Source organism: Theropithecus gelada, chromosome 19 (assembly GCF_003255815.1).
Source record: "Theropithecus gelada isolate Dixy chromosome 19, Tgel_1.0, whole genome shotgun sequence".
NCBI lineage: Eukaryota > Metazoa > Chordata > Mammalia > Primates > Cercopithecidae > Theropithecus > Theropithecus gelada.
Window position 1 is genome coordinate 39,263,831 of NC_037687.1, and position 22,898 is coordinate 39,286,728.

The 22,898-nt window shown below is 52.5% G+C and overlaps 2 protein-coding genes across 3 annotated transcripts in view; one reads left to right on the forward strand and one right to left on the reverse strand.

The window, feature by feature from the left end:
* C19H19orf54 (chromosome 19 C19orf54 homolog) lies at positions 1-10,291 on the forward strand. 2 transcript variants are annotated; one of them, XM_025366910.1, is made up of 8 exons: positions 1-1,071; positions 5,887-5,955; positions 6,394-6,518; positions 6,881-7,010; positions 7,102-7,172; positions 8,316-8,571; positions 9,273-9,441; positions 9,709-10,291. In XM_025366910.1, the coding sequence occupies exons 1-7, from the start codon at positions 749-751 to the stop codon at positions 9,400-9,402; spliced, it is 1,104 nt and encodes a 367-aa protein (XP_025222695.1). In that variant the 5' UTR covers positions 1-748; the 3' UTR covers positions 9,403-9,441; positions 9,709-10,291. The 2 variants fall into 2 exon arrangements, with proteins under 2 accessions (XP_025222695.1, XP_025222697.1); XM_025366912.1 differs by lacking the exons at positions 6,881-7,010; positions 8,316-8,571; positions 9,273-9,441 and having other exon boundaries at positions 56-1,071; positions 7,096-7,172; positions 10,139-10,286.
* Positions 10,287-22,898, reverse strand: part of ITPKC (inositol-trisphosphate 3-kinase C) — a 25,742-nt gene continuing 13,130 nt past the window's right edge. The window contains exons 4-7 of the mRNA XM_025366898.1: positions 19,294-19,498; positions 15,089-15,190; positions 14,404-14,475; positions 10,287-11,773 (exon numbers count right to left, since the gene is read on the reverse strand). Of these exons, the coding sequence (XP_025222683.1) occupies positions 11,570-11,773; positions 14,404-14,475; positions 15,089-15,190; positions 19,294-19,498 (583 nt within the window). The 3' untranslated portion in view covers positions 10,287-11,569. The remainder of the gene's footprint in view (positions 11,774-14,403; positions 14,476-15,088; positions 15,191-19,293; positions 19,499-22,898) is intronic.

Below are 22,898 nucleotides of genomic sequence, written 5' to 3' on the forward strand. Positions count from 1 at the left end.
AAATGGGCGGGCACTGTTGCATGTGATACCACGTGATATGGAAAAAGCAGTGTGCGGGGGCCGCCATTTTCCGGGAGTGGGAGGTGTACCTTACTTCCTGACTCCCTTCCGTTTTCCACCGGTTATCACGGCGCCCACCGGCCTCTGATCTCTGAGTTTTCTCCAACCCACAGACGTTTTTGTTGCTCTGGTTCCGGGACCTTCTCCACAACTAGGCCATTTTTCCTGCCAGGTGTCCATTTTGACCTCTTGACCTCTGACTCAAAGGTCAGCCCAAAGGTTCCAAACTCGGGCCTGGGATGTGAGGGGGTAGTGAACCTAAGTTCTCCGAATCTTTAGCCCTGGGGTCCTAAGTCGCACCCTTAAGGCACCTCAGTTTAGGTCTGAGCCTTCATATCCCAAACTTACTCATGTGTTTCCACATCTAGCCCCAAAGAATGAGTTAACTCCTACTAACTGTCTACATAAGACTCCCGAGGTAACCCAACCGGTACCACAGATCCGGTTCCGGATTTAAGGACCCCACCCTGTTAACTGTCAGGTGCCTTATGACTTGAGTCACCCTCACAATTCTTGCTCCCATGGTTTCAAATATTAGCTGTGGTCCTTTCACAGCCACTGCTCAGCCCCCAGATTCTGGAACTCAGCTCGTAAATTTTTAAAATTTCCATCCCTGAGACCGTTCTCTGTTGGAGGATCCTTCCCTCCCCGCCTTCTGAACCTCTCAGCCCCTCCTGTAGACCCCAAAATGACTTCTCCATGTTCTCCTCCCCTAAAGCCACCAATCCCTCCTCCAAGAACCCCTGTACCCCAAGCCAGCAGCATTCCATCTCCTCCTCTACCCCCAAGTCCCCTGGACTTTTTAGCTATACCATCCCCTCCCTGGAGTCAGCAGACCGCTGTTCCCCCACCGCCCCCACTGCCTCCTCCACGCGCTGCCAGGGGGCCTGCTCCCCCTCATGTCTTCGGCCTGGAGAAGAGCCAGCTCCTGAAGGAGGCCTTGGAGAAGGCTGGCCCGGTCCCCAAGGGCAGAGAAGATGTGAAGAGGCTCCTGAAACTGCACAAGGACCGGTAGGGTCTCCATGCCCCACCCACCACCCAGGCTCTGCCCTAGTCGCTTCTCCATTTCCTTTTGGGGGGGGGGCGGTTCCCGTGTCCTCATGATCAAACAGCCTGACTACTTAGGTCCCCCGCCTAGATCCCGTCCATGGTGGTGTGCCTCCAGCAATGAAGAAAGCTGTCCTCACAAGTGCCCAGTCCATGCTGGGTGCGTTGGCTCATGCCTGTAATCCCAGCACTTTGGGAGGCCGAGGCAGGTGGATCACCTGAGATCAGAAGTTGGAGACCTGCCTGACCAATATGGTGAAACCCCATCTCTACTAAAAATACAAAAATTAGTCGGGTGTGGTGTCATGCGACTGTAGTCCCAGCTACTTGGGAGACTGAGGCAGGAGAATCGCTTGAACCCCGGAGGCAGAGGTTACAGTGAGCCAAGATTGTGTCACTGCACTCCAGCCTGGAAGACAGAGCGATACTCTGTCTCAAAAAAAAAAAAAAAAAAAAAAGCAAGTGCCCAGTCTAGTGGGGGAAACAGATCCCTCCATCCCTCCAGACAGTGACAACCCAGAGTGGACAGGGCTGTCATGACAAAGCCCAGAGGGGTGTATGACCCAGGCTGGGGAGTCAGGGGGAGCTTCTTGGAGAAGGGGAACCCTGAGTGCTGTTGAGCAAGTCGTGCAAATGCTGTGTGATGAGAGTAACCAGCTGTGCAGGGGCCTGGAGTGAAATGAGGACATGTTCTATTCAAGGAACTGCAAATATGTCCTTAACTTGCTGGGAAAAGTGGCAAACATGAGGCTGTGAAAGCGGCAGAGCCAGCCCACGCAGGACAGAGCGGGCTCTGTGAAGGGACTGGGACTTTCCTGAGGGCATGGGGGAGCCCTGGAGAGGCTCTGTGCAGGGAAGGAGGCGTCCTGTGGAAGTGGTACTTAGGAGTCTTGAGAAAACTGGGACATCGAGGGACCCAGGTGGTAGGGGAAAGGAGAGCGCCAGACCTGGGCTGGGGCTGTGAGGCTGAGGTTTAATGACTGCCTGGCTGAAAAGAGGGAGAAAAGACTTGCCCAGACTCACATTGAAACTCCAAGATCTCTAGACACGTTTTTGTTTTTGTTTTGTAATGGGGTTTCTCTCTTTCATCCAGGCTGGAGTGAACTGGCGTCATCTTGGCTGACTGCAGCCTCCGCCTGCCCACCCCCCTTCTCCCCGTTCAAGCTATTCTCCTGCTTCAGCCTCCCGAGTAGCTAGGATTACAGGTGCCCACCACCGTGCCCAGCTAATTTTTGTATTTTTAGTAGAAACGCGGTTTGTCATGTTGGCCAGGCTGGTCTCGAACTCCCAACCTCAGGTGATCCACCTGCCTCAGCCTCCCAAAGTGCTGAGATTACAGGCGTGAGGTACCACACCCAGCCTGTGGACACATTTATAATCTTCCCTAAATGCCCACACTGAGATGAGGCAAATTTAATGCAAATTATAGCCACCCTTTACTGAGTGCCTACCCTATGTCAGGCGCTGTTCTAAATGTTTAAATATTAATTTATTGAATCTTCTCAACAACCCCATGAGGTAGAAACTGTTTTTGTCTCATATTCCTGATGAGAAAACTGAGGCTCATAGAAGTGAAGCCCTTTAGCTATAGTGCAAAAAAGAGGAAGAGTCCAATCTGAACTCTGGTGGCAGGGCTCCAGGCTGTTTGTTTGTTTGTTTGTTTGTTTGTTTTGGGGACAGGATCTTGCTCTGTTGCCCAGGATGGAATGCAGTAGCTGTATCACAACTCACTGCAACCTCAACCGCCCGGGCTCAAGTGATCCTCCCATCTCAGTCTCCAAAATATCTGGGACCACAGGTATGCACCACCATCCCCGGCTAATTTTTTGTACATATATATATTTTTTGTAGATATAGAGTCTCGCTGTGTTGCCCAGGCTGGGTCTTGAATTCTTAGGCCCAAGCAATCTTCTTGTCTTGGCCTCCCAAAGTGCTGGAAGTATAGGCGTGAGCCACTGCACCCAGCCTGGCTCCATGCTTCTTATTTTTTTTATTTATTTAGAGATGGAGTTTCGCTCTTGTTGCCCAGGCTGGAGTGCAGTGGCGTGATCTTGGCTCACTGCAACCTCCGCCTCCCGGGTTCAAGTGATTCTCCTGCCTCGGCCTCCTGAGTAGCTGGGATTGCAGGCACCCGCCACCATGCCTGGCTAATTTTTTGTGTTTTTAGTAGAGACGGGGTGTCGTCATGTTGGCTAGGCTGATCTCAAACTCCTGACCTCAGGTGATCCACCTGCTTGGGCCTCCCAAAGTGCTGGGATTACAGGCGTGAGCCGCCACGCCCATCCTCCATGCTTTTAATCATACTTATGTGGTATCATATTTCATCGGGAGGGTACCCTAAACTGGGAACCACGAGCTCTGAGTCCATACCACCCCCACAAACGAACCGAACCTTGCCCTCTTACCAGCCTTGGGATAGGAATAATAAGCATGGGCCGGACACAGTGGCTCACACCTGTAATCCCAGCACTTTGGGAGGCCAAGGCAGGCAGATCACCTGAGGCCAGGAGTTCGAGACTAGCCTGGCCAACATTGCAAAACCCCATCTCTACTAAAAATACAAAAATTAGCCAGACATGGTGGCACACACCTGTAATCCTAGCTACTCAGGAGGCTGAAGCAGGAGAATTGCCTGAACCTGGGAGGTGGAGGTGGCGGTGACCCAAGATCACACCACTGTACTCCAGCCCAGGCGACAGAGCAAGACTCCATCTCAAAAAAAAAAAAAGGAAGCCAGGCACGGTGGCTCATGCCCGTAATCCTGGCACTTCGGGAGGCTGAGGCGGGTGGATCACCTGAAGTCAGCAGTTTGAGACCAGCCTAACCAACACGAAGAAACCCCATATCTACTAAAAATACAAAAAATGGCCAGGCGCGGTCGCTCACGCCTGTAATCCCAGCACTTTGGGAGGCTGAGGCAGACAGATCACAAAATCAGGAGATCGAGACCATCCTGGCTAACACGGTGAAACCCCATCTCTACTAAAAATACAAAAAATTGGCCGGGCGTGGTGGCTCAAGCCTGTAATCCCAGCACTTTGGGAGGCCGAGACGGGCGGATCACGAGGTCAGGAGATCAAGACCATCCTGGCTAACACGGTGAAACCCCGTCTCTACTAAAAAAATACAGGCCGGGAGCGGTGGCTCAAGCCTGTAATCCCAGCACTTTGGGAGGCCGAGACGGGCAGATCACGAGGTCAGGAGATCGAGACCATCCTGACTAACATGGTGAAACCCCGTCTCTACTAAAAAATACAAAAAAACTGGCCGGGCGAGGTGGCGGGCGCCTGTAGTCCCAGCTACTCGGGAGGCTGAGGCAGGAGAATGGCGTAAATCCAGGAGGCGGAGCTTGCAGTGAGCTGAGATCTGGCCACTGCACTCCAGCCTGGGCGACAGAGCGAGACTCTGTCTCAAAAAAAAAAAAAATACAAAAAATTAGCCAGGTATGGTGGTGGGCGCCTGTAGTCCCAGCTATTCAGGAGGCTGAGGCAGGAGAATGGCGTGAACCCAGGAGGCGGAGCTTGCAGTGAGCCAAGATCGGACCACTGCACTCCAGTCGTCTCAAAAAAAAAAAAAAAAAAAAAAACACAGAAAAAGTACAAAAAATTAGCGGGGTGTGGTGGTGCATGCCTATAATCCCAACTACTCGGGAGGCTGAGGCACGAGAATCGCTTGAACCCAGGAGGCAGAGGTTGTGGTGAGCCGAGATCACGCCATTGCACTCCAGCTGGAGCAACAAAAGGGAAACCCTGTCTTAAAAAAAAAAAAAAAAAAGGAATGAATCCCCCAGGGCCAAACTATCGGAGTGGCCTCCCCCAGGGTACAAAGATTCACTATCAAGGTGCTGTCTTAGGCCTTAAGCATGTTGTTACCTGGTTTTATTCAAAGTTTAGTTAAGGGATTTTCACTGTTGAACAGCCCAAGAAACAGACTTGAAGGGAAAAACAAATCACAGAGTTTGGAGCCTGGGCAACATAGCATGACCTCATCTCTACTAAAAATAAAAAGAGTCAGGCGTGGTGGTTCACGCCTGTAATCCCAGCACTTTGGGAGGCCAAGGTGGGTGGATAACCTGAGGTCAGGAGTTCGAGACCAGCCTGGCCAACATGGTGAAACCCCATTTCTTCTAAAAATACAAAATTAGCTGGGCGTTGTGGCGTGCACATGTAAGCCCAGCTACTTGGGAGGCTGAGGCAGGAGAATCGCTTGAACCCAGGAGGCAGTGAGCTGAGATTGCACTGTTGCACTCCAGTCTGGGCAAAACGAGCAAAACCCTGTCTCAAAAAAATAAAATAAAATAAAATAAAAAGAACTAGCTGGACGTGGTGGTACATGCCTATACTCCCAGCTACTCAGGAGGCCGAGGCAGGAGGAATCACTTGACCCTGGGAGGTCGAGGCTGCAGTGAGTTTTGATTGCATCATTGCATTCCATCCCGGGCAACAGTGCAAGAAAAAAAGAGTTGGAGATGGAGATACCACTTTGAGAAATTTCCTCAGATACACCTGGTTGCAAAGTGCTACCCTTTACTCCTCACCCTTCAATAACAGAGAGAGAGCAGGGAGCAGGCAAGCAGAAGGACCATTCCCATGAACCAGATGAGGAAACTGAAGCTTAGGAAGGGGAAGTCAGTGACTGAACCAGGAGCCTCCTTCAGCCTTAGGACAGCCAGGCCTGTGTTCCCTTCATCGTCCCTGGATACCCCACTCCCAGCCAGACCTCAAGGTCGGGGGTGCTTCAGAGCTGGCTCCCTGGTGACTGAGCGCGGCTCTGCTTCAGGTTCCGAGGTGACCTGCGGTGGATCCTCTTCTGTGCAGACCTGCCGTCCCTCATCCAAGAAGGCCCTCAGTATGTGCCCTGATGCGGGACCCCCCCCAGCCCGTTTGCTGCCCTTACTCTGCCTTGCTGGGCTTCTTAACGACTGATCTGGAAAAGAGGAGTGGATTGTCCCTGCCGGGAGGAAGAGGGAAGGAAAGGGGGAACTTTCCACTCGGGCTTCTGGGTATCTGCATAGTAAACATAGTTGGAACATCCGAGGAATGAACGAATGAACCTGGTCCAACTCCACCTTGGCTCCTCCTGCCAGGAAGCTCAGGTGACCTCTCCCCACCCTTCTACCCCCAGCCCTTCAGCCTTGGGCTCTCCCCTGAAGGGGAGTCAGGTCTCCCTCGCTGGCCTGGGAGGAGGGGGGGACTCCTCCAGGGCAGCAAACCTGTTCCCCAACTCCAGCTTCCAGGTAAGGAGGCTGTGACATACGATTGACAGGCTGGGCCTCTCTGTCCCCAGATGCGGGCTGGTGGCCTTGTGGATGGCAGGTACTCTCCTGTCGCCCCCCAGTGGCATCCCCCTGGAAAGACTCGTGCAGGTGGCCACGGAAAGAGGCTACACGGCCCAGGGAGAGATGTTCTCAGGTGAGCTGGGTGGCTGCGTGCTCCATCACCTCTTCATGAGGCTGGGACCGGAGAGGGTGGGTGGGGTGCTGGCAGCCGTGTGTCAGGGTGTCTTGTTCCATTCTTCGGGCCCTTCCCACTGCCCAGTAGAGCAGAGAGGTTACAAGATGGACTCGAGCTGGCTGCACGGGTTGCAAACCCAGCTCTGCCACCTCTTCGCTGTGGCCATGGACAAGCCCCTGACGCTTTTAGTGCCTCATTTTCTTCATTTGTACCAATGGGTGGAAGGTCATGGTGAGGGTCGGAAGCATCGCCCACTGTGAACCCTCGGCACGGTGCTGGGCACACGCAACAAGCCCCCTCTGTGTGCTCTCACCATGCAGTGGCCGACATGGGCAGGCTGGCTCAGGAGGTGCTGGGCTGCCAGGCCAAGCTGCTCTCTGGCGGCCTGGGCGGTCCCAACAGAGACCTCGTCCTGCAGCACCTGGTCACTGGACATCCCCTGCTCATCCCGTATCCCAGGGCCTTGGAGGGAGGAGGACAGGGGTGGCGAAGGGTGGGTCCCAGGGCCATGCTATCGTTTTTACCTTAATGCCAGCACCAGCTACGACGAAGACTTCAACCATGAGCCGTGTCAGAGGAAGGGCCACAAAGCCCACTGGGCGGTGAGCGCAGGTGGGTTCCCCCTCCTTTATCTGCACCCCTCATCCTGGGTCTCCCTGGCCTCCATTAACCCCCTGACATTCTCACTCCTTGTGCTGGTGTCTCCCCAGGCAGGCTGGGCACTTAGCATAGCACCGGGCAGGCTGGGCCCCAGGTGTCCGCCAGTTGGAGCTTCTACAAACGGAAGCTCAGAGCATAGATTTCAGGATCAGAACGTCTGGGCTCCAGGCCTGGCGCAGCCTCTTCTAGGCTCTGTGACTCTGGGCAGGTATCATTGCCTCTCTGGGCCATTCCTTTCCCCATCTGGAAATCAGGGGTAACAGTAGCACCCTCCTCATAAGGCTGCCTTGTAGGCATAGCACGCAGCACTCAGAACAGGGCTTGGCCAGACGCAGTGGCTCACGCCTGTAATCCCAACAGTTCGGGAGGCCGAGGCGGGTGGATCACTTGAGGTCAGGAGTTTGAGACCAACCTGGCCAACATGGTGATACCCTGTTTCTACTAAAGCTACAAAAATTAGCCGGGCGTGGTGGTATGTGTCTGAAATCCCAGCTACTTGGGAGGCTAAAGCAGGAAAATCGCTTGGATGTGGGAGGTGGAGGTTGCAGTGAGCTGAGATGGCGCCACTGCACTCTAGCCTGGGTGACAGAGCAAGACTCCGTCTCAAAAAAAAAAAAAAAAAAAAAAAAAAAGAAACAGGGCTTGGCATGTGGCACGTCTCTGTAAGCATTGCCAGCACCATCTTCATCATTCCCCCGCCTGAAGAAAGACCAGGTTGGTCCGCGTCAGGAGGTCTGGGGGAGGCTCCATTCAGCTTCTTCATGGCTGTGTGGTCTCGACAGCTCCTCTTGGATCTCTTCCCTAGACAGCTGGAGATGACCAGGTGACGGCATTTGCTCCATCTCGTGCTGCCTCCCCCCCTTCCCCCCTCCCCCGTGCTGTCAGGCAAGGGGAGGTAAGACTTAAAACGCCTACAGCTTTGGAGCCGGATGCTGTGGTGGGACCAAATCCCAACCCACTGGTCACCAGTAACGTCACTGTAACCTAGGAATGGCAGCTGCACCCACCCTGGAGGGATGGGAGGGGGCAGAACTTAGCCCCAGCACCTGGTCCTGGCTCAGTCACTGCCACTCACCACTTTCTCCTCTCCCCCAGGGGTCCTGCTGGGTGTTCGGGCTGTGCCCACTCTCGGCTACACTGAGGACCCTGAGCTGCCGGGTCTGTTCCACCCAGTGCTGGGCACGCCCTGCCAGCCACCATCCCTGCCGGAGGAGGGCTCCCCGGGAGCTGTCTACCTGCTGTCCAAGCAGGGCAAGAGTTGGCACTATCAGCTGTGGGACTACGACCAAGTCCGGGACAGCAACCTGCAGCTGACGGACTTCTCACCCTCGCGGGCCACCGACGGCCGGGTGTACGTGGTGCCCGTGGGTGGGGTGCGGGCTGGCCTCTGTGGCCAGGCCTTGCTCCTCACACCGCAAGACTGCAGTCATTAGCTGGGGCTGCGGTCCCAGGCTGCAGCCTAGCTCGCTCACCATTTCAAGTGTGCCCCCACTTCTCCCTCTGTGTGATGGCCCCAAGGTTTAAGCTGGGTCTCAAGGGCCTCCAGCCCAGGGATCCTTCATCAGGGCCACCCCCACTCCATCTCTCCCAAGCCTGGGCATCGTCCCAACCCCAGGCCCACCCCCTGCAGTATTGAGCACCAGCTGGTCCCTCTAGGGAGAGACTGACGGCAGCCCAGACCCTGCGGCCTGCCTCTCCCATCTGAATGTTGCATCCGTCCGTTTCTTACTACGGACCGCCTCTGTCACCTCATGAGACATCTAAGGAGCCTGGGCCCTCTGCTGCTCACAGGACAGGGACACTGAACTGCGCCAGCCTCAGCTTACCCCCCTTAGCGCAGGCTCTTCCTCACACTTGCCACCTACCAGTCATACTGGCCTTTCAGATCCCTGAAGTGTTGTTCAAATCCCCGGAGCACTGAGGCCCACCCCAGCCCTCTGCTGAGGATCATTCCGTAACTTCTCCATCGAGGCTCAGGTATCACTACCTCAGGGAAGAGTCCCCAGGCCCAGTCAAGACACCCCCCGCCCCCGGAACCTCATATCTTCACAGTTTTAAAGCCCACCTGGGAGCAGTTACCTGTGCCAGCCCCTCTACCTGTGTTAGCAGGTCTGACAACCTTGTAAGGGGGGTGCTAAATGGACCCGATTTGACAGATGGCAAGACAGGCCTGGAGAAGTAGAATCGCTGGCCTGAGGTCACATGACTAGCACGTGGCAGGGTCAGGATGCAAGCTAGGTAGTTAGTGTCTCTCAGCCAGGCTGTCTCCTGGCTCCCTGAACATTATGGTGCTGACCACAAACTTTCCTATCCACCCATATAAACATCTAGTGAGTGTGTGTGATTACCAGCTTCGTGAATACCTGACATCTCCACTCTGAAGTAGGAGGAACAGGCCTGTCTGGATCACTTCTCTGTCCCTAACCAAGCCTGTGTCATTTAGGGAAACTGTACAGAGCAGTGTTGCCTTTTTTTTTTTTTTTCTGAGATGGAGTCTCATTCTGTCATCCAGGCTGGCGTGCAGTGGCGTGATCTCGGCTCACTCCAGCCTCCACTTCCCAGGTTCAAGTGATTCTCCTGCCTCAGCCCCCAAGTAGCTGGGATTACAGGCATGCACCACCATGCCTCGCCAACTTTTTGTATTTTTAGTAGAGACAGGGCTTTGCCATGTTGGCCAGGCTGGTCTCGAACTCCTGACCTCAACTGATCTACCTGCCTCAGCCTCCCAAAGTGCTGGGATGACAGGTGTAAGCCACTGCGCCAAGCCACAGTGCAATATTTCTAACCAGTGATCAGGGTAAAGAGGATGTGTGTCCACCATCCCAGCCCTGAGCAGCCTGCCTGTGCATCCCCCATCCCAGCCAGGGCTTGGAGCAGCCTCGGTCACTACTGTGTCCCCTGCATTGTAACACATCCAGGCACAAGAATAGCCGCCCAGTGAGCGCCAAGTGAGTGAAATAGCCTGCTTGGAGCCTGCCTCTTTCCCAAACTGCTCATTATCCTGTTACCCCACCCAGCCCAAGTGCCCAAATACACTCCAGATGCAAAATAAAAAGCTCTACAACATTGGCTCTGAATGTCCTGTTTATTGGGGTGTTGTCACTGGCAGGAGGCTCAGCAGAGCCATTCTGCCCCCTGCTTCCCAGTACTACCCCGTGCAGCAACTGCCTCTCGTATAAATAAGTATCAAGATGGTCAGTAGAAAAGGAGAGCGTCTCCTCAGCCCTGGAAGAAAGTGTGGGAGCTTCAGCTTAGGGAAGAGGTAGGTGCCTGTCCACCAGCCCAGCCTCAAGGGCCAGGAAGACCTGGCTATGCATGCTGGAGGGGCCTTAGCCACACCCCAGGGTTCTATAGTCTTTGGTTTGAATCAGGCTGCAGGCCAGGGTCGTGGCTGGCAGCCCCACCCACCCTGCGCCTCTGACACACACCCATTGCTTTTCCCTGCAGCAGCCTGGGATGGGATGGGGCCCTCCTGAGTGCAGCAGCTCTTGAGTCGCAGGGGGAGGCCCACTTTCCCAGCCTCTGAACCTCCTTTCTGCCACTGTTTGCTAGGAGAAAGGAGAGAGAAGCCTGGGGGTCAGGCAGGAGGTGGAAGTCCTGAGGCCGGATCTGGTGCAGAGGAGTGAAGTACTGTCACAGTGCTGGCACAGATGTGGCGGTGGTTTGGGTCTGCAGGAGGTGAGCAGAGTCCTCTGAGGGGCATGGAGGATCCCACAGGGCCACAGCAGGGCAGGATACTGCCCAGTGGTATCAGCCCTCAGGCTGCGTCCAGTCCCATGGGGTTATGCCCTCTGAGTCTCTTGTCGCTCAGCACTGAAACGGCTCCCCGGTGAAGATGTGGACTGTCACTCTCCCTAGATGGTCCAGCAGCGCCTGCATCTGTTCACCAACGATGCCTGACCCGCTGAGGCACCACAGATGAACCCAACCCAGTCCCAGACCTCAGCCAGCTGGCAGCCTGGAGGCTGACAGGGAGGCAGGTTAGAAGTGATTCATGTGTCCACAGGCACCCTGTCACGCCACACCCTGTGACATCTGAACTGAATAGGGCAGCCCCTCAGAAGCCTTCCCAGCAGATCGGGGGACCCCGTTCTGGCTTTTCTGACTCACTGCCTCATCGTGTTCCTTCCAGGTCCCCATAGCCCCTGCATCATGATGGGGCCAGGTGCTACCTGATCTCCCAGGGCCCTTCAGACCTTTCCACGTTGGTCTCGTGTGGCACATGACACAATCTCTCCCATCCCTGGAGGCCAGCTCCCCCATGGCCAATCTCAGGCCCCCCATAGCATCTCAGGGCTCCTCCAGCCAGACTGGCACCATCCAATTAAACCTGGCGGTGGCTGAGCAGCTCAGCTCTGTGCCAGCCCCTGCAGGAGGCAGATCATGTTGTCCAGGCCCCAGAGGTAGCCGTCCTCACGGTTGCCCTCAGCCCAGGGCAGCCTGTGGCTGAGCGTCTGGTGGTCGGGCAAGGCCACCGTCTTGCCGAAGTCGATCATCCAGACCTTGGCCAGGCCGGTGTGGTCGTGCACGAAGAGGAGGGAGCTGCCTACCACCTGCGGGGGGAGAGACGGGAGGTTAAGGAAGGAGCAGGCACTGGCCAAGGTCCCTTCCTGACAGGCAGCAGAGCCGGGTGGCTGACAGCATGAACCCTGGAGCCTGGCTACCTGATTCAGATCCTGGCTGTGCCACCTCCTGGCTGTGCAGCCTTGGGCAGGTGTCTTAACCTCTCTGTAGTTCTGCGTCCTCATATACAGAGTAAGAGTAATACAGTTAGTCCCCAGTCAGTCGTTTCATTTTCTTTGGTTTTAGTTACTCTCAGTCAACTGTGATCCAAAAATATTAAATGGAAAATTCCAGAAATAAACAATGCATAAGTTTTAAGTTGCATACCGTCCTAAGTACTGTGATGAAATCTCGTGCCATCCTGCTCCATACCACCTGGGAAGCGAATCATCCCTTTGTCCAGCGTGTCCATGCTGTGTCTGCCACCCACCCACGAGTCACCTAGGAGCCACCTTGGTTATCAGACTAAGAAAACACAGTCTATAGTTCAGTACTATCCACAGTTCGTGGCATCTGCTGGGGGACTGGAAGAGATCATCTGAGGATAAGGGGTTGACTGTAGGATCATTTACCTCAGAGGTTGCTGGGCATGTTATATGTATGAATTAATCTATATTAAGTGCTTAAGACAGTGCTTGGTACATAGCAAATACACAGCAAATGTTCAATGTGAGGCATGATCAAAATGCACTGCAGCCTTGACCTCCTAGACTCAAGCCCTCCTCCTGCCTCAGCCTCCTGAGTAGCTGAGGCTACAGGCATGCATCACCATGCCTTTGGTTTTTTTTCTTCTTTTTTTTTTTGAGACAGAGCCTCACTCTGTTGCCCAGGCTGGAGTGCAGTGGCACGATCTCAGCTCACTGCAACCTCCACCTGCTGGGTTCAAGTGATTTCCGGCTAATTTTGTTTGTTGTTGTTAAGATGGAGTCTCGCTCTGTCGCCCAGGCTGGAGTGCAGTGGCCAGATCTCAGCTCACTGCAAGCTCCGCCTCCCGGGTTCACACCATTCTCCTGCCTCAGCCTTCAGAGCAGCTGGGACTATAGGCGCCCGCCACTAAGCCCGGCTAATTTTTTGTATGTTTTAGTAGAGATGGGGTTTCACCATGTCAGCCAGGATGGTCTCGATCTCCTGACCTCGTGATCCGCCCGCCTCAGCCTCCCAAAGTGTTGGGATTACAGGCGTGAGCCACTGCTCCTGGCAGCTTTTTTTTTTTTTTTTTTTTTTTTTTTAAATATAAGGCCAGGCAGAGTGGCTCACGCCTGTAATCTCAGCACTTTGGGAGGCTGAGGCAGGCGGATCATGAGGTCAGGAGAGTGAGACCATGCTAGTCAACACGGTGAAACCCTGTCTCTACTAAAAATACAAAAATTAGCTGGGCATGGTCGCGGGCACCTGCAGTCCCAGGTACTCGGGAGGCTGAGGCAGGAGAATGGCATGAACCCAGGAGGTGGAGCTTGTAGTGGGCCAAGAGTGCACCACTGCACTCCAGCCTGGGCGACAGAGCGAGACTCCGTCTCAAAAAAAAAAAAAACAGAGACAAAGTCTCACTGTATCGCCCAGGCTGGTCTCGAACTCCTGAGCTCAAGCGATCCTCCCACCTCAACTGCCCCAAAGTGCTGGAATTACAGGCATGAGCCACTGTGCCTGGCCTTTGCTAAGCCACCGTGCAAACTCAAATGCCTTCAGGATCCAGAATGAGTGAGGAGAGCCTGGCAGAGACTAAAGAATTGGATCGTGTGCTGGTCATGGTAGTGCACACTTGTAGTTCCAGTGACAGGTGGTCCAGGCAGGAGGATCACTTGAGCCCAGGAGATTGACACTATCGTGACCTATGATTGCGCCACTGCACTCCTGCCTGGGCAACACAGTGAGACACTGATTCTGACCAAAAAAAATTTTAAAAACTAGAATTGGATAATGCCTTCACTTAGAAAGAGACAGTGACTTCTCAGGCCTCATGGACTGCTACTGATGACTGGTTTCCTCCTCTGTAGAATCAGGATGATGGTACCAGCCCCTACTCATCAGGTGCCTCCCAGTGGTTGGCAGAGTCAGCTCTCAGTAGACGCTGTTTTTATTTTATTTTATTTTATTTATTTATTTTTGAGGCAGAATTTTGCTCGTTGCCCAGGTTGGAGTGCAATGGCATGATCTTGGCTCACCGCAACCTCCACCTCCCGGGTTCAAGAGATTCTCCTGCCTCAGCCTCCCGAGTAGCTGGGATTACAGGCATGTGCCACCACACCTGGCTAATTTTGTATTTTTAGTAGAGACGGAGTTTCCCCATGTTAGTCAAGCTGGCCTCGAACTCCCGACCTCAGGTGATCTGCCTGCCTTGGCTTCCCAAAGTGCTGGGATTACAGGCATGAGCCCCTGCACCCAGCATTTTTTTTTTTTTAAATAGAGACAGGGTCTTGCTATGTTGCCCAGGCTGGTCTTGGCACTCCTGGGCTCCAGCAATCCTCCCACTTCAGCCTCCCAAAGTGCTGGTATTACAGGTGTGGGCCACCACACCCAGCCCCTTTTTATATCTTTTGACCTGTAACTCATCAATGGTTTCCCCTCCATGTACCTGGACCCCGACACCCCTATCTCCACCCACGGCAGCAAGGGCTCGCACCTCGTGGGTCTTGAAGAAGGGGGAGATCTCCAGAGCTTCACGAAGTTCTTCTAGGCGTGCCACGTACTTTTGCTGTGTGACAGGGAGGGTTCCTTGGTTAGCATGGGGACTTTGTGGGGCCTTGACCACCTTGAGCTCTGACCTCACCCCATTCCCCCAAAGGAGTAGGCAGGCTCTAGCCAGGATGGAATGCGGGAGCCATGGGGAAGACAGGGCGGGAGAGTGAAGGCTTGGATTCATCAAGGTGGCATGGAGAAAAGTGCTGGATTCCATGAGTCTCCACTTCCATCCAGAGGCGGAGTCTGTCTCCCGACCCCCTTCGATCCAGGCTGGGTCACATGACTTGCTGAACGGCAGAAATGATGGTGGCCATTCTGAGCCCAGGCAACAAGAGGCCTTGCATTTTTACTTGTTCTCTTGGCCCCCTGCCTCCACTGTGAGAACAAGCCCAGGCCATCCTGCTATCAAGAGACATGCGGCCAAGTCATGAGCCAACCGGCAGAGCTGGGACTAGAGCCACCCTGGACCAGCCAGCCTTGCCAAGCCACCAGCTGACCTCAGACAGAGCAAAGCCAGCCAGTATCAGTCCAGCCCCACCCAAAGCAGAAGACCACTGACTTTGGAGCAAGAATAAATAGAGGCTGTCTTAAGCTGCTACTTTCTGGGACACAGGTGGCCCACTCACCAGGATGATGTGGTCTCCATCCACGAAGTCCTCCAGCACCTTTGTCACCTGCTCCAGTGCCTGTGTCTTCTTGAAGTTGGTGTTGCAGGTCCCATCTGCCTTCTGTAGGGCAGGGTGTGGAGGGGCAGGGTCATGGCCTTTTCCTTCCCACGCCCAATACCCAGCAACTTCAAATACCTCCCAGGAGGCCAGGCACAGTGGCCAAGACCAGCCTGGGCAACATAGCAAGACCCCATCTCTATTAAAAAAAAAAAAAAAAAAAAAAGGCCTGGTGTGGTAGTATGCACCTGTGGTCCCAGGTTTGGGATCATGCCTGTAATCCTAGCGCTTTGGGAGGCCGAGGCAGGAGGATCACTTGAGGTCAGGAGTTCACTACCAGCCTGGCCAACATGGTGAAACCCCGTCTCTACTAAAAATACAAAAAATTAGCCAAGTGTGGTAGCAGGCACCTGTAATCCCAGGTAGTCGGGAGGCTGAGACAGGAAAATCACTTGAACCCAGGAGGCAGAGGTTGCAGTGAGCAGAGACTGCACCACTACATTCGAGCCTGGGCGACAGAATAAGACTCCATCTCAAAAAAGGCAACTTTCCAGGGCCACCCACCTGCCTGCACGCTTGCTGCCAGAGGAGGAAGCCAGCCTACCTGCCCAGCCCCAGCTCGACCCAGCCCCAGGTCACATGCCTGAGCCCAGTCCTTCCACACCCTTCCAACCTTGAACCTCCTGGTTGAACCCGTCTAGCAAAGTGGGCTTTGGAGCAGGGTGGAGCTGCCTTTGAATCGTGACTCTGCTCTTTTTTTTTTTTTTTTTTTTTTTTTTGAGATGGAGTCTTACTCTGTCACCCAGGCTGGAGTACAGTGGTGAAATCTCGGCTCACTGCAAGCTCTGCCTCCTGGGTTCACGCCATTCTCCTGTCTCAGCCTCCTGAGTAGCTGGGACCACAGGTGCCTGCCACCACACCCAGCTAATTTTTTTGTATTTTTAGTAGAGGCAGGGTTTCACCGTATTAGCCAGGATAGTCTCATCTCCTGACCTCGTGATCCGCCTGCCTCAGCCTTCCAAAGTGCTGGGATTACAGGCGTGAGCCACTGCGCCCAGCCGTGACTCTGCTCTTTTCTAGCTGGAGGGTCTTAAGTCATTTCACCTGCCTCAGCCTCAGTTTCCTCATCTGGAAAATGGGAATTGTGTTGGTGTCTACTTGCTAAGGCTGGTGTAAGGATTAGAGGAGACCAGGTGTGTAGGATGCACAGCACAGTGCCTGGCACATAGTTATTTGAGACTAATGAGACTAATGTTATCTGTTATGTTTGAGTGGGACTCAGAGAACCCACCTAAGTCATCTGCCACACTGTGCCAGGTGCTATGTGGGCACTTGGCAATAGGGGGTAACAGGACAGATGCAGTCAGATGAGGGGGGAGACACTGATTAAGATGATCAGAAAGGAAGAAAATAATAATGAAAGAGTATAAGGAGCTATGAGGAGGTGATGGGGGGACCCTGATCTAGTAGAATAGAAATCAGGGAGGGCTTCCCTGAGGAAGTAAAATTTGAAAGGAGACAGAAAAATGACTGAGAATCAACCAGACCAGGAGACACAGGCGGAAGAGACCAGGGTGTGGTGGCATGTACCTGTGTCTCAGCTACTCAGGAGGCTGAGGTGGGGGGATTGCTTGAGTTTAGGAGATTGAGGCTGCAGTGAGCTGTGATCACGCCAGTGTACTCCAGCCTGGGTGACAACAGAGTGAGACCCTGTCTCAAACATAAAATAAAATAAATAAAATAAAATAAAATAAAATAAAATAAAAATAAAATAAAATAAAATAAAATATAAAATAAAATAAAATATAAAATAAAATAAAATAAAATAAAATTAAAATAAAATAAAATAAAATAAAAAAATAAAATAAAATAAAATAAAATAAAATAAAATAAAATAGAGGGAAGAGCATTCCTGGCAAAGGGGTGCAGAGGTCTTGTGGCAGGAAAAAGCAAGCCTATTTCAAGTAAATGAAAGTGCTTCACTGTGCCTGAAGGTACATGAAAAGAGAGGAATGAGAGGCTGGGTGTGGTGGCTCACGCCTATAATCCCGGCACTTTGGGAGGCTAAGGCAGGCCGATCACTTGAGGCCAGGAGTTCAAGATCAGCCTGGTCAACATAGTGAAACCCCGTCTCTCTTACAAACAATAGGCTGGGTGCAGTGGTTCACGCCTGTAATCTCAGCCCTTTGGGAGGCCGAGGTGGGCGGATCACAAGGTTAGGAGTTCAAGACCAGCCTGGCCAATATGGTCAAACCCTGCCTCTACTAAAAATACAAAAATTAGCCAGGAGCAGTGGCGCACACCTGTAATCCCAGCTACTTGGGAGGCTGAGGCAGAAGAATCACTTGAACCCGGGAGGTGGAGGTTTGCAGTGAGCTAAGACCATACCACTGCACTCTAGCCTGGGTGACAGAGCGAGACTTTGTCCCAAAAAACAAAAACAAAACAAAATTAGCCAGGCATGGTAGTGCATGCCAGTAATCACATTGAGTCAGGAAGCTGAGGTGGGAAGAATCGCTTGAACCCAAGAGGTGGAGGTGAGTTGAGATTGTGCCATGGCACTCTAGCCTGGGTGACAGAGTGAGACTCTTTCTCAAAAAAAAAAAAATTAAAAAATTAAAAAAAGAAGAATGAGAGAAAGAGACGAGGCTAGATCCTAGAGGGCCCTACAGGCTATGGAACTTTGCTTCAAGGTACTAGGGAGCCACAGAAGGGTTCTGAACAGGAGACTGGCATGGTCAGATCTGCAACAGGCATTCTCATACACTGCTGGTGGGATGTGCGGTGGCATAACACCAACAGCGGAAGTTTGGTCATCTCTAGCAAATTACCCATGCCTATAATCTTTGACCCAGGAGTCCAGCTTCTGGAAATCTACAGCTCAATCTGCATACTTGCAAAATGTCTTATGTACAAAGTGATTCTTTGAGGCCTGCTAATGGCAAAAAATGGAAACAACCCAGATGTCTGTCTATAGGGGACCAGGCACAGTCACAAAAACAGTACAGGCCAGGCGCGGTGGCTCACGCCTGTAATCCCAGCACTTTGGGAGGCCGACGCGGGTGGATCACGAGGTCAGGAGATAGATACCATCCTGGCTAACACGGTGAAACCCCGTCTCTACTAAAAATACAAAAAATTAGCTGGGCGTGGTGGTGAGCACCTGTAGTCCCAGCTACTTGGGAGGCTGAGGCAGGAGAATGGTGTGAACCTGGGAGGCAGAGCTTGCAGTGAGCTGAGATCGCACCACTGCACTCTGGCCTGGGCGACAGAGCGACACTCTGACTCAAAAAAAAAAAAAAAACAGTGTTACATAGCTGTGGGGGGAAGAAAAACCGTAAGAAAGAGGAGGCTTTCTATGGAATGATGTGGAAAACTCTCCAGGATGTTACTATTAAGTGAAAATAGCCAAGTACCAGTCAGTATGTGTACCGAGGAACATTTTGGATCTACAACTCTGTTTACTTGCACTAACAGGAAGAAATACAAGAAACTGATAAAGTGGTTCCCCACAAGCAGGTAGAGGGGTAGAGGGACAGAATGGGAAGGATGGCAGCAGAGTTGGGAGAGAAATTCCTCCACATTTACCTTTTTATAATATTATTTTGACTTTTGAACTGTGTGACTAGCTATTCAAACCATTTTTTTTTTCTTCTAGAAACAGAGGCTCCCTGTGTTGGCCAGTTTAGTCTTGAACTACTCCCGGCCTCAAGCAATCCTCCTGCCTTGGTCTCCCAAAGTGCTGGGATTACAGGCATGAGCCACCATGCCTGGCCTATTCAAACAATTATATTTAATTTGCCAAAGAAAAAGGAATGCAAGAAAGAAAAAGAGAAACCTTCTCCATAACTGGGGGAAAGGGATGCCTCCAGCTCTTGTGCTGCAGGGAGACCAGGGCTGGGACGCCCAGGGAGATCAAGGCAGGAGAAGATGGGGCTGGACTAGGACATGACTATGGAGAAGGAGAGGAGGAAAAGATGGACTCAGGAAATGCTCAGGCAGATGGATAAACAGAACATGGGCTCTGATGCGTGTAGGGGTAAGAAAGAGGCTGCCTTTCATCCCCCAGCACCTCCTGCACTCTCTCCCAGCTTTGCTGAAGAACCCCTGCCTGGGATCTGGCTATAGGCCTTCCCAGGACAGGACAGGCGGTTCCTGGTCCTCACCTTGATGCCCTCGATCCGGAAGCCCAGGGTGGAGGTGGAGCTCATGGTTTCCCTCCACTGCATGTAGCGGGGCTTGGTGACCGCACCCTGGGCATGCTCCTCAGGGGTAGGGGCCCCAGGGTCCACAGCCACCATCTTCTCATACATGTCCTTCCGGGGACGGGGACGTTCCCGTGCCTTCACTAGCTCCTCTTCCAGGTAGGTCCTGAGCACACAGAGGATGTGACAAAGGAAATTACGTAGAACAAACTGGAGGGCTTACCCTTCCTGATAATAAGACATAAAGCCACAGTGAGACACAAGAATGGGCAAATCAACACACGGAATGCAACAGAGTCCACAGAGACACACACGTAGAGTTGTGCAGTTTATGACAAGGCACTGCAATTCAGTGGGGAAAGGGAAGTCTTTTCAATAAACAGTGCTGGGTCAACAGGATATCCATACAGAAAAAAGTGAACCTGATCCCTACCTCCCACACACACAAATGTTAATTCTAGCTGGAACGCAGGTCTAAATGTGATAGCTAAAACAATAAAGCTTGCAGAAGAAAACATAATATTTGCATGATCTTGGAATAGGAAAGGATTTCTTAAACACAATGAAAAAAACCAACAAACTGGACTAAATTAAAGGTAGGGCCAGGTGCAGTGGTTCACACTTATAATCCCAACACTTTGGGAGGCCAAGGCAGGAGGTTCATTTGAGCCCAGAAAGTCAAGATCAGCCTGGGCAACACAGCTAGACCCTGTGTGGTGTTAGTTACAATGTATATTGGTTTCCGTCCATGGTTCCTGGCTTGTAACTCCCATAGTCCTTGTTACAATCTTTTTTTTTTTTTGACGCCCAGCTACAGTGCAATGGCGATGATCTCGGTTCACTGCAACCTCCGCCTCCCAGGTTCAAGTGATTCTCCTGCCTCAGCCTCCCGAGTAGCTTGGACTACAGGTGCCCGCCACCACACCCAGGTAATTTTATTTTTAGTAGAGATGGGATTTCACAATGTTGGGCAGGCTGGTCTCGAACTCCCGACCTCGTGATCTGCCTGCCTCAGTCTTTCATTTACAAGTGTGAGCCTCTGCGCCCAGGCTTTTTTTTTTTGAGACAGAGTCTTGCTCTGTCACCTAGGCTGGAGTACAGTGGCGTGAACTTGGCTCACTGCTACTTCCACCTCCTGGGTTCAAGTGATCCTCCCACCTCAGCCTCCCCAAGTAGCTGGGATTATAAGAGTGCACCACTACACCTGACAAATTTTTGTATTTTTTTAGTAGAGTCAGGGTTTCACCATGTTGTCCAGGCTTGTCTTTAATTCCTGGCCTCAAGTGATCTGTCTGCCTTGGCCTCCCAAGGTGCTGGGATTACAGGCATGAGCCACTGTGCCCCGCTACAGTCTTTTGTTATAATTTTGGGTGTGTTAGATCTCAGGAGCTGGCCTCAAGAAACCGGAATCTCTCTGCCCTATTCCTGCCCTCCTTTCACCTGCCCCAAGGCAGGACTCTAATCTTTCCCCATCTTCCTGACTGTGGGTCTTAGGACCCTCCCCAGAGAGGATCCCACCCTATACCCTGGGGGAAGGAATGCTGGTGTCATAAAGCCTCCATAAAAACCCAAGGATTGGGCCAGGCATGGTGGCTCACAGTAATCCCAGCACTTTGGGAGGCCAAGGTGGGTGGATCACGAGGTCAGGAAGTCGATACTATCCTGGCTACAAGGTGAAACCCCATCTCTACTAAAAACACAAAAAAATGGTGGCGGGCACCTGTAGTCCTAGCTACTCGGGAGGCTGAGGCAGGAGAATGGCGGGAACCCAGGAGGCGGAGCTTGCAGTGAGCGGAGCTTGCGCCACTGCACTCCAGCCTGGGCAACAGAGCGAGACTCCATCTCAAAAAAAAAAAAAAACCTCCACACCCCTTTCCCCATACCTTGCTCTACACATCTCTTCATCTTTTGCAGTATCCTTTGTAGCAGCACCCAACCTTTTTGGCACCAGGGACTGGTTTTGTAGAAGACAATTTTTCCCATAGACTGTGAGGGGGATGGTTTCTGGATGAAACTGTTCTACCTCAGCTCATCGAGCATCAGTTAGATTCTCACAGGAGCATACAATCTAGATCCCTTGCAGGCACAGTTCACAACAGGGTTAGCCCTCCAGAGAATCTCCTGCCACAGCTGGTCTGACAGGAGGTGGAGTTCAGGCGGTAACGCTCACTGGCCTCCTACGGTGGGGCGGTGGGGCCCTGTTCCTAAGAGGTCATGGACAGGGACTGGGCCGCGGCCCAGGGGTTGGGGAGCCCTGCATTATATTAAACCAGTAAAGGTAAGTAAGTGTTCCCCTGAGTTCTTTGAGCCACTCCAGCAAATTATTTGAACCCAAAGAGGAGGACATGGGAACTCCAACTTGGAGCCAATCAGTGAGAAGTTCCGAAGGCCTGGACTTATGACTGGTGTCTACAGCTGGGGGGCAGTCTTGGGGACTGAGTCCCCAACCTGTGGAATCTGACACTATTTCCAGGTAGATGGTGTTGGAATTGAATTGGAGGACATCCAGCTGGTGTCTGTTGCTTGGTGAGTGGGGTTAAAAAACCGACACATGGCCGGGCGCGGTGGCTCAAGCCTGTAATCCCAGCACTTTGGGAGGCCGAGATGGGTGGATCACGAGGTCAGGAGATCGAGACCATCCTGGCTAACACGGTGAAACCCCGTCTCTACTAAGAAATACAAAAAACTAGCCGGGCGAGGTGGCGGGCGCCTGTAGTCCCAGCTACTCGGGAGGCTGAGGCCGGAGAATGGCGTGAACCCGGGAGGCGGAGCTTGCAGTGAGCTGAGATGCGGCCACTGCACTCTAGCCTGGGCTACAGAGCGAGACTCCGTCTCAAAAAAAAAAAAACAAAACCGACACATTTGGTCACAGAAGCCTTCTGTGCTGTCATTGTTGTGGCAGTGGTGTGAGAACGGAAAAGCAGGGTTTCAGAGCTTTTCTAAACAGCCTGTCTCTACAAAAAGTTGAAAATTAGGCCACGCGCGGTGGCTCACGCCTGTAATCCCAGCTCTCAGGGAGGCAGAGGCAGGAGGATAGCTTGAGCCCAGGAGTTCGAGACCTGCCTGGGTAATATAGCGAGACCCCGTTCTCCACAAAAAGGAAAAAAAAAAAAAAGACAAAAAAAAAAAAGTTGAAAATTAGCTAAGTGTGACAGTATGCACCTATAGTCCCAGCTACTCAGGGGGCAGAAGAAGGAGGATCACTTGAGTTCAGGAGTTCAAGACCGTCCTGGACAGTACCGGGAGACCATGTCTCTATAAAAAATAAAATATAGTCAAACCTGGTGGGACATACCTATAGTCCCAGCTACTCTGGAGGCTAAGGTGAGAGGACTGCCTGAGCCTAGGAGTTCAAGGCTACAGCGAGCTATGAGCATGCTACTGTATTTCAGCTGGGGCAACAGAGCGAGACTCTGTCTCAAAAAGTAATAATAATACAAATACTATTTTGTTTATCAAAATATGTTTATCAAAAGACTACTAAAAGAGTGAAATGGGAGATTTGAAGACTGTGCGTGTATCTGTGCGTGTGTGTATCTGTGTGTGTGTGTATATATAGCCTCCAA

What these genes read in the sequence shown, in the direction of transcription:
- C19H19orf54 (XM_025366910.1), top strand. Translation starts at nt 749, where the DNA reads ATGACTTCTCCATGTTCTCCTCCCCTAAAGCCACCAATCCCTCCTCCA. An exon ending in CTGAAACTGCACAAGGACCG is followed by an intron (nt 1,072 to 5,886) that starts GTAGGGTCTCCA and finishes GCTCTGCTTCAG; the next exon opens with GTTCCGAGGTGACCTGCGGT. An exon ending in GGACATCCCCTGCTCATCCC is followed by an intron (nt 7,011 to 7,101) that starts GTATCCCAGGGC and finishes TGCCAGCACCAG; the next exon opens with CTACGACGAAGACTTCAACC.